General features: G+C 42.8%; 1 protein-coding gene across 17 annotated transcripts in view; it reads left to right on the forward strand.

Moving 5' to 3' along the window:
- LOC110985497 (uncharacterized) overlaps positions 1 to 14,545 on the forward strand; it is a 277,011-nt gene that overhangs the window by 43,385 nt on the left and 219,081 nt on the right. For 16 of the 17 annotated variants that reach the window (XM_087148960.1, XM_087148955.1, XM_087148956.1 and 13 more), the window contains 2 exons: positions 12,385 to 12,661; positions 13,533 to 13,762. In XM_087148960.1, the coding sequence (XP_087005086.1) occupies positions 12,385 to 12,661; positions 13,533 to 13,762 (507 nt within the window). Of the gene's footprint in view, positions 1 to 2,229; positions 3,042 to 12,384; positions 12,662 to 13,532; positions 13,763 to 14,545 lie in introns of those variants that run through there. The other variant, XM_087148954.1, reaches the window with a different exon arrangement.

The following is a 14,545-nucleotide window of genomic DNA, read 5'->3' on the forward strand; positions in this document are numbered from 1 at the left end:
TGCAAGCATAATATATTGTCAACCAACCGGGTACAGTGTTGCATTCAAGATTGATCCATCGTTAATGTTTGGGGGGTTTGCTAGTTTGAGGATGGTTCGAGAGCAGAACCCAGGCGAATGTTCCTTCACGTGCCTTTTTTCCCCCCACAAAAGTAAAAAGTTTCTTGCACCATAATGGATCTGTTAGAAGTCAGTGTGTAAATTCTCAGTCGAAGGAAAAGCCTCTGAAATTAAGGGTTAATCATCCTTATTAAAAATTAAACATGACCTTATGGCACAACTATTTGATGTCCCTATTGCTTAAATTGAAATTTGGAAACCTCATTTGCGCAATGTGTGTTCTCAATTGTAATGTGTTAAGTGAGATAGTAATCAACATGCCTCTCTCCACACTGCACTAAGGGTGCCAGTCACTGCGGCCCACTGCAAACCAACAGCTGCTCAACGATAGAATATCACCGGGATGTTGATGAGTTCTGGTGTGGGGGGGATGTCACATTCATCAACTGTCACCTGCTTCTGGCCCCTGTGTGGTCACGGGGTCTCTGTCACGTGGACTTATGTGACGGCAGGCATGGAAACGAGCTGCGGCGGATGAGGTGTCACACGTTAGGGGTTTTGAATACGTCAGCTCACTGCGTGCTGCCAGGGATCCACACTGATGCCGTTAAGGATTTCATTCTCTTGGAAGTGTCAAGTCGAATTTCACAGTGACTAGTTCCAGGAATGCAGTGTCCCATTTCCATTTTTTTTTATCTCTTGAAGATAAACATTTGCGTTTTTTTACTCTGTTACTTGAATGAAACCATTGAACACTCTCAGAAAAAGCTAATACTAATACATTATGCATGTAATTTAACCTTGGTTCTAAGAATTTAAAGATTTTTATTTCAATTAAGATTTATTCTTATCACCTAAGCTTGAAAAGCGTATAATGCATGCGATACATTTATTGTAGTATTTGGTCATTTGCAAGAAAATTGTTTAGCATATTTTGAACTGTTTAAAAAGTGACCAAATATTTAACTTTTTGTCATTTAGACAAAAAAATCATGACTTGGAATAACAAATCTTAGCCCCCCAAGACTCGCCCACTTTTTTGGTTTCAGAGTAGAAACAAAATCTTTGAGAATGTCCTACGGTAGATGTCGGCAAGAAATGTGTGTGATATGAGCAATTTAATTAATTCTCCACTGATATTTATTCAAAACAGTATTCCCATTTACCCAAATGCCTCACAGAACCCTGTGTTGGATACTGCAAGGCTTTAGCTGATTAGCTCAGAAAAATCCAGGCATGGTTATTGATATTAAAATTTTCACAATTCCATACTCATCCACATGCCCAGCCGACCATAAGTAATAGAACGCAGCAGAAATCAGGACAAATTAATAACCATTTCATCGTACGCAGGAAGGAAATTACGGCTAATCTGTGCGTTGTAATATGGGACACGTCAAATAATACGCTTTGGTTGGGCAAAAGTATGCACAGAATGGGGCTTGAATGGGTGATAACCTGAGGGGGGGATTGCTAGACCAACGATATATCACACCGAGTGAAGCAGCAGGGTGGCTCTAGCTGTCGGAGAAAAAATTCAGGGGGCATAAATTATGCTCATGATTAGAAGGGGCCCCCGTGTGTCTGGAGCAGGGTGGATAGAAGGGGAAAAAAACGTGGCCGAGGTGTGGAGACTGAGTCATAGCATAAGATGGCAGCGGCCATGCGTTATGGGATGATGCTGGAAGGGAATAATCTTGCCATATAATACGAACCCGAGGATACATGAGCGTTATCGCCGTGTGCATCCCAAAGCAGTATTTGCATGAGTTTCTACAAGCATGAGACGAGAGTCTGGTTTGATGTTCACCTGATTCTGTTATCATGCCTTGATGTGGGCGGACGATCAGCCACGTTGGGCATCACCGTGTGTCTGGTTCCTGATAGATCAGTCTCCTCACATCGTCCGACCGAGCATTTTTATCTGCGGTGATGACATCACTCGGTGAATTATAAACACGCCAGTGATTAGTCTAGCTTTGCTGTGGCCGAAAAATCTTGTCTCTTTGGAGCGTATTGCTTCTTATCTTAGCGTCACTCTCCAGATTTGAGATGAGAATATGTGGTTGTTTGCTGTGTTCACTGCCTGGTCCATTCACTTCAAGTCTCTCTCTTACAAGTGGTAATATCCATGTTGACATCTCCAGGAGGCGATTCAGGAAATCTTTGGCAACTTTCCTCAACTGTTCCCGTAGAGATATGAGGCATCAGACGTGCCGTCTTCATCTCTCTCATCTTCGTTAGTTGCGTGTGGAATTGAAACCATCTGCATAACAGGAAGCCAAGCATTCTATTCAACTTTGCAGGGAAACACCTATAGAACAAACCTTCAAGGTACAGCAAGGCAAGACTTCTACTGTGTGTCATTCAGTAAATTGGAAGCATGTGACAGCTCTGCTCTTTTCCATCTGCATATGAGTACATATCCACCGTGATTGCGCAGGATATCATATCAGATACCTAGTCATCTGGTGAAGTTATCTCCATCATTAAAGATATTGACTGGAAGTGACTACTCATCAGTTTGGATAAGTATTTCATCTCAGCACAAGATGTTATCGTACATGCCACGAAAGCGTGCCCGGAAACAATGATTTAAAAAATATCAAGTAAATTTTTGTCGGTATTTTGGTGCCCGGGCTTGGCACGCTCGTGCCGTAGCCATGGGCAGCAAGGCCTGCAAGCTGAACTGCTGCGGCTGCTGCGGTCTGGGCGACTCCAAGGACGACATCCCCTCCTCCCTCTCCCAGCCCTTCTACCGGGACCCGCCCCGCCGTGGGGCCGGCCAGAAGTCGGACCCCGAAGAGGTCCCCAAGAAGTCCCGGCTCCACCGGCCCAAGTTCTTTCGGAGGAAGAAGAGCAAGGACGGCCCCTCGGGAGGCAAGAAAAAGTCCAAGAATGGATCAAAGCGGGTCAGCCTCTCACCTGGATTTCGTGTGCAGTATTCCAAAATCCCTGACCAAGACAGTGCAGATTTTGAGGTATGGTGGAAAAAAAAAATTCAAATCGACATACGAAGAACATGTAAATGTCTCATGATAAAATTAGTAGTTTTATCATAAGCTGTCCAAGATAAAAATTTACTTGTACTGACTCTTTGCCGTTTCATCATAAGATTGCAAAAAAATAATTTCCTATACTGGAAAACAAAACAGTAGATAATGTAGTATACTTAGAAGAAAAAATGGACCTGATTTGTAGAATCTTTTGATCGGGTTTTTTGTAATTGTCGAAAAAGTTGATTTTTTTTTTCACGAAATTTTGGTAAATGACAGAGGTCACTTCTGCTCTTTGGTAAAGGACAGGGTAGGGGAAAGGAACAATGCATAACATCAATTTCCACAGCTCGCAAAACACTCTCTGCTTCTTTTCCAAATAATTTATTTAAAAATCAAGCAAGAGTTATTAAATTGGTCACTTCAGATGCCAAATCTTTTACAGACATGTAAACTTTTAGACATTGTCTGAAGTCACGCTTTCAACACATGTGGGGCAAATCAAATCATTGCCCCTTTAATGTGATTGTGGACCAAAGATCTGACAAAGATTGATGAATTGTTGCATTGACTGTCTGGTCCGCTGAGTCTCATCCATTGAAGGGCTGTTCTCATTACAGGGGACAGTGTTTAGTAAATATGATCAGCTGGATGAGATAAACACGCACATGGTTGGGGGTTGCCTGCACTTGTGACCTGGTCAAACGATCCACTTGAGGATAAAGAAGATTGTGGTTCAACTCCTAATTAATTGAATTAAGATGTGTATTTCTGTTCTTTTTTGTTTGATGCATATCCTGTATTGCTTGTGCACGCTGTCTCAAATCTTGCTTCTATAGTTCATGAATTTTGGTCGTCAACAGTGATCAATAATAAATGTGGATGGGTTGGCACATTCACAGCTACAGTTTGAGGGATAGGCTGAGACCAGACTGCCAGCATAAGGCTTGGAATTGGTACCCTAGTCCGTAGATTACGATACCAGACTCCATCCACTCATTTTCATTGTTCACTTTAATATGCAGTCATTCTTTTGTGCACTTGGCATTTGAAAGGAATTCTAATCGATCATTTGGATTTAAAAGACTGGTTTATCCTGTGCACATGTACATTTGTGTAAAAGATTTAAAACTGAACTACAGGCAGAAGCTCAAGGTTTTACGGTTTCATCATTGTATTCTACACATGTAGTTCTACTAAATTAAAGCCGGCATTCTTCAAGGCATTACCGAAATTCCTCAGTCCCTTCCTGCTCACCTGAGGCAAGGTGTTTAAACAGGCAAACAGTTTGATTGAAGAAACAAACAAGTCCCCTGTATCACATCTCTTCTCCCTGCTTTGTTATGCTTTGACTTGAAGGAGAACTTCATACCACAAGCAAATTATTAGTCAGTCCTTTCTCAAAAAAGGCAGGACAACATTGGAGTTGACTGAAGCTGGCCGGGTTCATTGATAAAAGCTGCCTGTCACAGAGTTGGATTGTGTTGAGTAAATAGCGGCGTCTGGTGTCATGTAAACAACAGGGAAGAGGCCTTAAAGGGATGCCACTGAAGTGACCAGGAACATTCTGATATGCCAAAATCAGCACAAAATTCCTGTATTCTGACATTGTCATAAAAGAATTAAGTTGGTTGCCTTTTTTTTTGTGCAGTAATTTAACTCCCAAACTGCCGATATTTATAATGAGAAAATGACATCTGTCAGTTTACGCTTAGGTAGTGTTGTTGCACTCTTTTTATTTCATTTCTGGTCTGCTTTTGGTCAGAAAACTGCCCCCCCCCCCGAAAAAAGTCTCTGAAAAATGACAACTGGTTGTGATGTTTTTAACTTGAAGATGCATCTACCGGTAGTAAATTCCCAAAATAAAATCAACCTTCCCAATGTGCACAATATGTATTGGTCCATTGAACACATGCTACGTCAACACATTTCATTCCTGCTGTTTTTGGATCCACACGTTCTATCTCGTGAGATTTCTACATTTTTCCAGTTCCAACAAGCTGGCGTTACTGTATTTGAACAATTAATCAAAGATTTGTGATAATTATGCTTTGAGGAAAGCCCATCTCACATGTAGTGTACATGGTTTCTGTATACATCTGCAATTGACAGGAGACAGAATTTTCTAACTTTTTTCATGTTTTTTTATTTATGATTAAAAACCATGATGTTATTGCTCGATGGATATTTGGGGGGGGTGATACCTTGTAATTTATAAAAACCTTTTGAACATCCTTCACATTAAGCCATGCAAGTGAATTACAGTCAATTCTTGAAAGATTGCCGAGTACTGCCAAATTACCTTGTCACAATACTGGGGCCAATTTCATAGAGCTGCTTAAGAACAAAATTTGCTTAAGCACAAAAAAACCCTGCTTAAAAAACAAAAGTTACCAGCTCAAAATCTATGTGATTGTCATGCTAAGCAAAAGACAGGTGAATACCATTCCAAAACAAACATCACATGGAAATTTGGCTGGTAACCTGATTTGTCAAGCAAGGTTTTTTCATGCTTAAGCAAAGTCTGTGCTTAAGCAGCTCTATGAAATTGGCCCCTGCAGAACCTTGTTATTGAAGGATTACTAAAACTGGAAGAAAAGAATTTCAGAATTAGGGATACTCAGAATCTGCCGCTTGTAGCGGTACCGGTTTGTAAGTGGGATTTTTATTATGTTTGGGTTGGCTGTGATCTAGAATGCACATTAATCCTGTACCTATGTACATGTACAAACTCCCATGCTGGAAAAGGAACCTTTTAATCGTGTCTGGCTTGTAGATCTTAACGAGGCAGTGCTCTTTATTATTCACGACCCAGTTTGTCTGGCCCGGGCAGTGATGCGCACGTTCAATGAGAAGACGCTTGCCAAGGACTAAATTCACATGCATCCTCGCAAAATACTACCTACAGGTGCCTGGAATTTAAAAAAAAAAAAAAATCAGCATTGCAAAGCATGTTTGCCCAAACCCTGTGTCGTAGAGATGCTGTACACTGCATTTTCATATCGAGGGTGACATGAATTTAATGCCGAGCATATGTTGATGCGTACAGAGTGCATTAGGGGTAGGAGACTGCCTGTTGCTGCCCGATGTTTATAATCTGAAGTGCAGGGTGGGGTTCGTGATAGTGGTCAGGGTAAAAGGGCATGATAGATTTCAGCTAGGAAATGCAGGATCGTGCTAATAGAATGAAATTGGAATGAATTTGTCATGGATCCGTCATGAGTTTGACACAAATTTGCTTGTGAGGTGTTTTGAGGAAAATCATGAGATGGCCTAGACATGCAGAACACTGTGCACATCGATCAACAATTTTGGGTTCGTTGAGGAGCGGCAATAGGCTTGGAAATATTTGAATTAAGCCTTGATAGAGATGCAGCGTAAAAACCACATCCTTTGAACCGTCCTGAAATGCAAACCCTCCAGCGTGAGACTTGATAGCACGAAAATTCTCGAGAGCACATTTGCATGGGTCTGTTGTTGGCCTGCTTCTAGTTTAATACTCAAAGCTGTTGCGACAATTTCAATAGGGTTGAGGAAATTGCTGAAGGGTTTTTTATGTAAAAGTGCAGTTTCTGGACTGGAGTTTTGTTTAGTAAGGATATTATACTGTGCGTACAGCCAGTGTTAAAAATTCTAAGCTAAACTATATCTGGGGATCTGATATCCTTGGAAAAAAATTCCCAGGGAAGTTTCAATGGGGTAGGGGGACATGCGAGACATTTAGTATGCCTTTGGGATTTTGTTTCTGTGTATGATTGCATGGTTTGGAGAGTGGGTACAGTGTTGGGGATGGATTAAGTATTCTGAAGGCCCTTGCCACCTGTAGTGTTCTGTAGGCCCTTGCCGCCTGTAGTGTTCTGTAGGCCCTTGCCATCTGTAGTGTTCTGAAGGCCCTTGCCACCTGTAGTGTTCTGTAGGCCCTTGCCGCCTGTAGTGTTCTGTAGGCCCTTGCCACCTGTAGTATTCTGAAGGCCCTTGCCACCTGTAGTATTCTGAAGGCCCTTGCCACCTGTAGTGTTCTGTAGGCCTGACTTGGACTTGTACCAATTTTGCAGTGTTGGTAAATGCTCTGGACTCTCATTTCATGTTGGTAAAAAATTGTACTGAGGCCTCTCAAATCTTTCTTAAAAATAAACATTCATAGATATTGACAGATGCCGAAACTTTTAAAACTGTGTGTTTAATGGGACATCATAGTGTTTTGTAAGCTTTTGAATTATTCGTAGGCCTCCCAAATTATTCATACATGTAGGTCCTAGCCGCAGTAGTTACTGTACTTCTTGGATAGTATCCAGCAAGAAATGAGACTGAGGGGCACCCCCCCACATGTCAAATTGCTATACACACTCTAGACTATTGTTACCTAACACATCCCCCTAGATGTCTGAAAAGATTTACTCCGATTCCAGTGAAACAATGACCAAAACAAAGTGGGGGGGGTTCTCTCCATCTCACATCTTGCTTCATATGTCTCAGATGGTCCATCCCTCTACAGTTCATTTCATCAGCTTCTATCCCTGGAAATCTGCCCCTGAACGAGCTTGTAACCCCTCTACACCCATGCCACAAATTCTGTCTACAGTAAATTTTCTCAAGTTGATCTTTAGCAGATTTTGGTTTTTCACTTTTGTCTAGCCATCTGGTAGTTAAGTTTCCACCCCCAGCAATAGTAGCCTGGATCTAATTAAGAGACTCATTCGTCAGCAGATTAGGTTGCCAAGAAATCCGTGTATCATGTTCACTCCTCTCTTTCACCGAATAATTCCCGACCTTCACGGAGTCCCAGTCCATCAAGTGGTGGTGAAATGATTTCAATCTGAAACGCATGTAAGTTCAAGTGGTTGTATTGGTATTGCATGTGTGAAGTCTGCAAAGATCGGTCAGTTGCCACTTGATTGATTTTACAAAGATGGGCCCTCAATGATCAAAACATTTTTGAGGGGATATCCACAATTGAGGATTTTTTCAAGTAGGTTTGGTGCTGTGTCGTAGGTGTCAGTGAAATTCTCGTCTTCTTGACGTGCTTTTTGGGTGATAAACAGTTGTCTTCTCTTTGCATGTTCAAAAGCCAGACATCTGGCATGTGTGTGTGTGTGTGGGAGGGACATTGCCCTGTTATATCTCTCCCCTTTTGCATCACTATTAAACAAGCTACATCTTGTAATTGTTATTATTTGTTAATTATTCAATGACTTGAGTACCATTAGATGTCAAATCCTCATTTTGTCTAAATATAGAAGACATGATATTTGTACATGAACTATGGACATGAAAGTTCAGTGGCTCAATCTACATGTAATGACCATATGTTACAAAGCATCAAAGAATCAAGTCATTAATGAAATTCACAAACAATTAAGGCCTGTTCTATAAAGTAAGAGTATGTTGTGTATAAACTCAGTCCAGTGACATACGATGTACATGTATGATATGATATGACTGTGCACTGACTGTACAGAGAGAAGTGGAAGGAATTTTCTGTGACTGTTACAGCAAAAGGAAGGTTTTAAGTCTCGTATATACAACACATCCTTGAGCTTATTTTTTCGACATCCTGAAATGAATTCCATTGTAGAGTCAATTTTCACACATTGTAGGGGTTGGAATTTAAACATTCGAGGGAGTCCTGTTCATCTCGGTGTTCATCCATTTCGTTTCTCCTTAATGGCTGCCTTGTTGAATGACTGTTCAGCATGCTTTACATTGTGAAGACTACGCAGATGTTCATTTCTGAAAGTTCAGTGAAATGCGTGACTCATGCAGCTCTGTCATGTGTATCGTCAACCTCTTTTCCCAAGTGATGTGGACTGGCGCTAGGCATTCCCCTGACAGTGTTTACACAACTGTGCACCTGTGTGATTGCAGTATGTTGGGGTCTGATCCCCTCGTAAGCGCTTACCGATCAGTATTGTAAATGTCTCCTCGGAGCTGGAGTTGTTGTGCAGAAATGTTGTCATGTAGAATTCGTGGATTTGAGGAATTCCGACATGTATAGCCTTCTTGTAGGAATTGCATAAATTTGTAAGAGGTGGAATGCATAGTGGCCTTGTGGTGTGGGGTGCCATGCCAGGAGATGAATTGCGTTGAGTTGATTTTCTGATTACCATTAGAAGCTATGTGAAATTGAGATGGATATATTGTGAGAGCAAAATCATTGTTTGGCGAAAATGGTATTAAAAGGGGTGCAGGTCCTCCAAGGATAAAGTACTGGAGTTTTTAGGTCACAGGATTAAATTACTTCATTCAAACATGGAGGCTCAGTACCGGTAGATGAATGGATTGTTTTTTCATTGGCTTGTGCTCATCAAGGCCTTGGACTGAGTTTCTTATCGTAAATTGATCATGGGTGAAACTGACAGACGGTGAATTCTGATGGGGAAGTACCGGTACGGTACATGTGCACATCTTTTGATGTCACGAGTCGTATGTCTACAAAATTTGATACCAGTGTGGAAGTTGAATCCATCTGAAGTCCCGTCCTTTGCTCCCTCTCCAAGTCCGGCCACAAGTGATCAGGTGAAAGGTGACAAAAGGAGTTCTTGTGTCATAGTTCATTTGAATGGCATTGCTACTTTGCTTCAGACGGGATGACTTGTAACGGCCTTGCAGGGACTTGTGAAAGTCATGTTGGACTCGACTAGAACACTGTTCAATACATATTGAAAGGATTCATTTTGTGATGGTAGCCAACCTGGCCAAAGCGGTAACTCCTCAGGGTTTTTTGTTTGTTGGTTTGTTTGTTTGTTTGTTTGTTTTTGCCTAAAACTGGCTTTAGATGCCCCAAATCTTTCACTGTGGAGGAATTAACCCTGTGTCATGTGGTTGAATGTGATTTCAGTGGACCGAAGGTCATATTGGCTGTGCTTTGTTTGCCTGAATCTCCGAAAAGTTCAAAACCTCATGGATTTTTTTTAGGACCTCAGGGTCAGGGTGAAAGCACGCATCGCTCACAGGTTACTCCAAACATGCACGTACGCAACAGTGCGATTCACAGAAAAATTTTACAAATGAGAATCAAAGTGTTTACATTTTCCCACTCGTTGCCAAATCAGTGTGTCAGCACTTTGCTCAGATCAAAGACATTATTTCTGCATATCAATGCAAAGGTTGCCACTGTTTGCCCCAGCCAAACCAGGGACCAGGTTTCATTAGGCCTGAACTGCACACGCACATTTTGATTTCCCATACCAAGGTTCATTATCATGAACCTTGGCATGGTGGCTGGAGGTGTGGCTTCAGTGGCAGCTAATGTCAAAATCTGTGTCAAGTACGACTTGGCTACAGCTTGAGATTATGCACAACTCTATGGGTAGTGGCTGCAGCCGCTGCCATAGAGTCATGTGTAAATTCAAGCTGCAGCCGAGTAATTCGGGCATGGCCAAAGGTGCCGATGTCACATGGGTAGTATGCTGCATCTCTGCGATGTTTGCCAACCCACTCCCAAAAGTTCTCTGGGTTGCACCCCAAGGGGCCAACTATGGGGTCATTTACGGAGGCTGTCTAGACAAATGTTTGTTTAAAGGACCTGTTGGCTGCATTTGGGAGTGATTTTGGGATTTCAATGCATTTAATAGCTTGGTTTTTTTTAGTATTGTTAGTTTTTTCTACGTTCAAATGTTGGCATAGTCCTTAATGCTATTGGTCGGCTTTCAGAACTGTCATGTTTTTCCTGAAATGAAAATTCCCTTTTGACAAAATTAAGATTACCTTTTTTTCCGTTAGCAAGTGATTCAGAAAGATATTTGCCTCGTAGATAATCCTCAAAGAAATTGCAAGGTAGGCCTGTGCAGCTCACTTTGGTATTGGTGCTGTGCTCGGTGGTCCCTGGTTCAAGTCCGGCTCAAGTCCATTCCTGTGTTCAACTGGATGTTGGTAGCACATAGTTTGTAGTGCTTGAAAGTTCTCTCAGTGATGTATTTTCTTTGATGTGGGTGCAGTGCTTCCAGATGGTGTGCTTGCAGATAGAATCTGCTCCTTACAAACACGAAAACAAGTTGATTTATTTGCCATTTGGCTTATCCCAACACATAGGGAACAATTCTAAATTCTGTCACTTCTACCTGGCGTGCCTCTGAAACTACGGTACTGGCGTGGGCGAGTTATAAAATTGTCTGTATTGGGACCTTTGACAATCTGATCTTACATCTGTAGTCGTTAATTTGCTGATTTTTTGTGGGAGGGGGGCACAATGGTTATTCGTTGTTGTTGCACAAGTCCAGATAAGTGTGTTGCTTGGATCACCCTTGATTTGTGACTTTTCTGCATTGTGTAGTTTTCAACAAGAACAGTGATTTTTCTCTTTTTAGGCAGTTGCGTTTGTCAATCAACCTGTGTTGGTTTTTGACCTTGTCGTATTGTGCTTTAGCCAATTGTTGTGGCCTTGTTGGCTGTCAAATGATGAGTCTCCCATAGCACTGTAGGACCATTTCCCTCCATGTTTGTACATGTTTGTTTGTGGATAGCTGAAATGGCCCACAGTTAGTTAGAGGGGTCTTTTGTGTCAGGCCTTTACTGTCCTCTCAAGGCCCAGTCTCAAGGGGAGAGTCCTTAGGCAATTTTTGACCAGACCATTGAGGGTCAGCTGATTTGGCAGGGATAGGTCTGGTGCTGCCTGACTGTGTAAGAGTTTGGAGCTTGCAAATCTGTTACAGGCTGCAGTGGGTAGACTGTGATAATGAAGGAGACTTTGAATGCCATGCTGCGATGGTCTTCAACCTGGGGAATGCCTGTTAAGCTTCAGCATGCTGGAGGAAGCATGGATACGTATCCCCAAACAATTTGACAAGAGACTCATGGCCTGGCCCTGAAGTTAGCAAAAACAGGCAGGCCAGAAGTGTGCATGGGCAGATAGTTGGGAGGGGGGCGATGGGAGGGGCTATGGTTTGTCCCTCCCAAAATGACAGAGCCCCTGAATGTAGCCTGGCCTCTCAGAATGGCCATAAAATGTTATCCCCTCCCCCTAAAAACATGTTGTCCACCCCCCCCTTCTAGCATGTGGTTCTGGATCCTCTCACGGAAGTGTGATGATAATGTAACTGACTTACAGTCAAGGTTTTACCTAGATGGATGTCTGGTTGTTCTTTTGATCCATGGGCCGCTGCAGCACCCTTTCTGATGTTAGTATTGCAAGTAAAAGTCTAAAATTTCAGCAACTTAGGTGGGCCTGTTTTTTTTTAATCAAAGCAGATGAGGACACCCGTCTTTTGAAAAGCTGAGTATTAAGACCCGAAAGTCAGGAAGTCTTCTGTTAGTCTATGACAAAATCTCAAAAGGGGAATTTAAAAAAAAATCCTTCCATTGTTTCCCCCATCCATCTTCCATCTCTCAGATCTCAGATGTCAAGATTGAAGGCCAGCACCTCCAGCCCAAGGATGCCCTCCTGCAGTGGGCCAAGCAGACAGTGGACGGCGTCCCCGGCGTCCACGTCACTGACTTTGAACGCAGCTGGCGCGACGGCCTGGCCTTCAACGCCATCATCTACCGCAACCGGCCTGACCTGGTGGACTTCCCCAGCCTGCGTCCCTCGGAGCACAAGAAGAACCTGAGACACGCCTTCACCGTGGCCGAGAAGCACCTAGGAGTCACCAGTCTGTTGGAACCAGAAGGTGAGTCTCTCCCCACATCCCATCACAGTGTCCCACGTTATGAGGTTACAGGGAGAAAAAGCATACAAATATTGGACAAGTCACTGGCAAGAGTCTTGTCTTTTTGTATTTGGCTGTATGTGAAACGTTGGCCACTATACCTTCTTTCAAAAAGCTCAGTTTTAGGCCAAAAATGATACCGCCAGAATGTGATTGAGCCAGCAAAGTTTTTTCCCAAGTTCTCCACAGGCACACAATGCAGTTTTACTTTAATATGTCAGTCAGTCATTCGTGAAGGAGAGAACCTTCTTTGAAATTAACACTCCCTGAACACAGTTAATTTCATAATGTGTTGTCTGTTACAAGGCCCACTGCCATGTCTGCTTGGAATTAGCTTGGCCATCTTCTGCCCAGTAGTTGAGATGTCTGCCCAAGTCAGCAAAAAGGTTATGGGTGGCCCAGTTAACCTGTCTAATAAGCCTTTTTCTCGAATGCACTTGTTCATTTGACGGGGCTGGGCATGCAGTGCTGATAACAATTAGATTTTTCCTCTAGTTAATCATTTACTTCTTTGTCTGTCTAGTTTGGCTCTGATCAATAGTTGATTCCAACTTTTTAATTTAGGTGTTAAAAATGTGTCAAACATCTCTTAAAAACCTGTTCGTCACGATTGGTTGTATTATATTTGTCGTCCCTGCTGCAGATACCTAGGTATATTTAAGTGTCATTAGGTTAGTGCTTTTTAGGTGGGGTACATACCAGTAAGTGTCTGCCTCGCCCTTCTGCTGTACACGACCTGTCTCGAGAATGCCTGGAGATTTTAACGGTGCTCAAGGGAATTGAACTCCTATGAACAATTTGGATAATTGCTTATTCTCTCTTTCTCCAACAGATGTGGATGTCCCCAAGCCCGACGAGCGTTCCATCATGACCTACGTGTCCTCCCTGTACGACGTCTTCCCCACAGTCCCCCCCAAGCAGACCAAGACGTCGACGATTACCACCACCCTCAAGACCTCGAGGCAGACGGGCCCCGCCGTCACCTCGCATGTCCAGGAGACAGTCATCCATTCCTCCGGCAGCCAGAACAGCTCCAGCGCTGCGTCTTCCGCTAGTGCCGCTGTGAGTTGTTTTTTTCCCTGTTGTTACGGGGTTGGTGTTTTTGGAAAGGGAGACAGAATGGGAGATTGGTAGGGGAAGACTGACTGGAAGTGCGTTTACATTTGGACTGTGGTTTTGGTAATTATAAGTTTGGAAATTGTACCTATGAGAAGAGGTGTCCTGTTCTTGCAAAAGCAAGTGGAACTTAGAGAGGGCAGTAATTGAGACAGAGGCAGACTTTTCCATAAATTTTTCTCCAGGGGTCAACCGATGTAGGTTTTAACTGCAGATCCGATGTCCAATGTTTTAATCGGAACATCGGCCAATCTCTGAATTGATCCGATCCGGCAGTGGTGCACGTCTTCTGTCCAGGTAGCCACGCATGCCTTGAATAAAGGCTAAATCACAGGCTACCTTCAAACTGGTCACACAGCACCTTGTGGTGCCACACATGGTGTAGTTCCCCGGCTTTTTTCATGGCAGTCAATGGAAATGGTAAACATGTATTCAGACTGCTCCTTGGGTCCATGGTCTGTGCGTTGAGTGGTTGCGGAACGGATCGTGCAGATGTAACTTTTAGGGATTTTTATGTGGGCTTAACCATTGGTGTAACTGCTCATTGATCTCACCAAATGAAAAAAAAAAACATGTTTTTTCATGCTCAAATAAAAATATGAGATTTTTGTTCTGCCAGAACTGACAGCAGAGTTTGTTCCTTTCTTCAGTTTTAACATCAGCACTCAAATCGGCAGGAAGGTCAAATTTTGCCGATCCTATGTTTTGCCAATGTTGCTGAACATTGGC

This window comes from Acanthaster planci, linkage group LG18, assembly GCF_054643075.1.
Source record: "Acanthaster planci isolate LZ-2023a linkage group LG18, COTS_SCS, whole genome shotgun sequence".
NCBI classification, from domain to species: domain Eukaryota; kingdom Metazoa; phylum Echinodermata; class Asteroidea; order Valvatida; family Acanthasteridae; genus Acanthaster; species Acanthaster planci.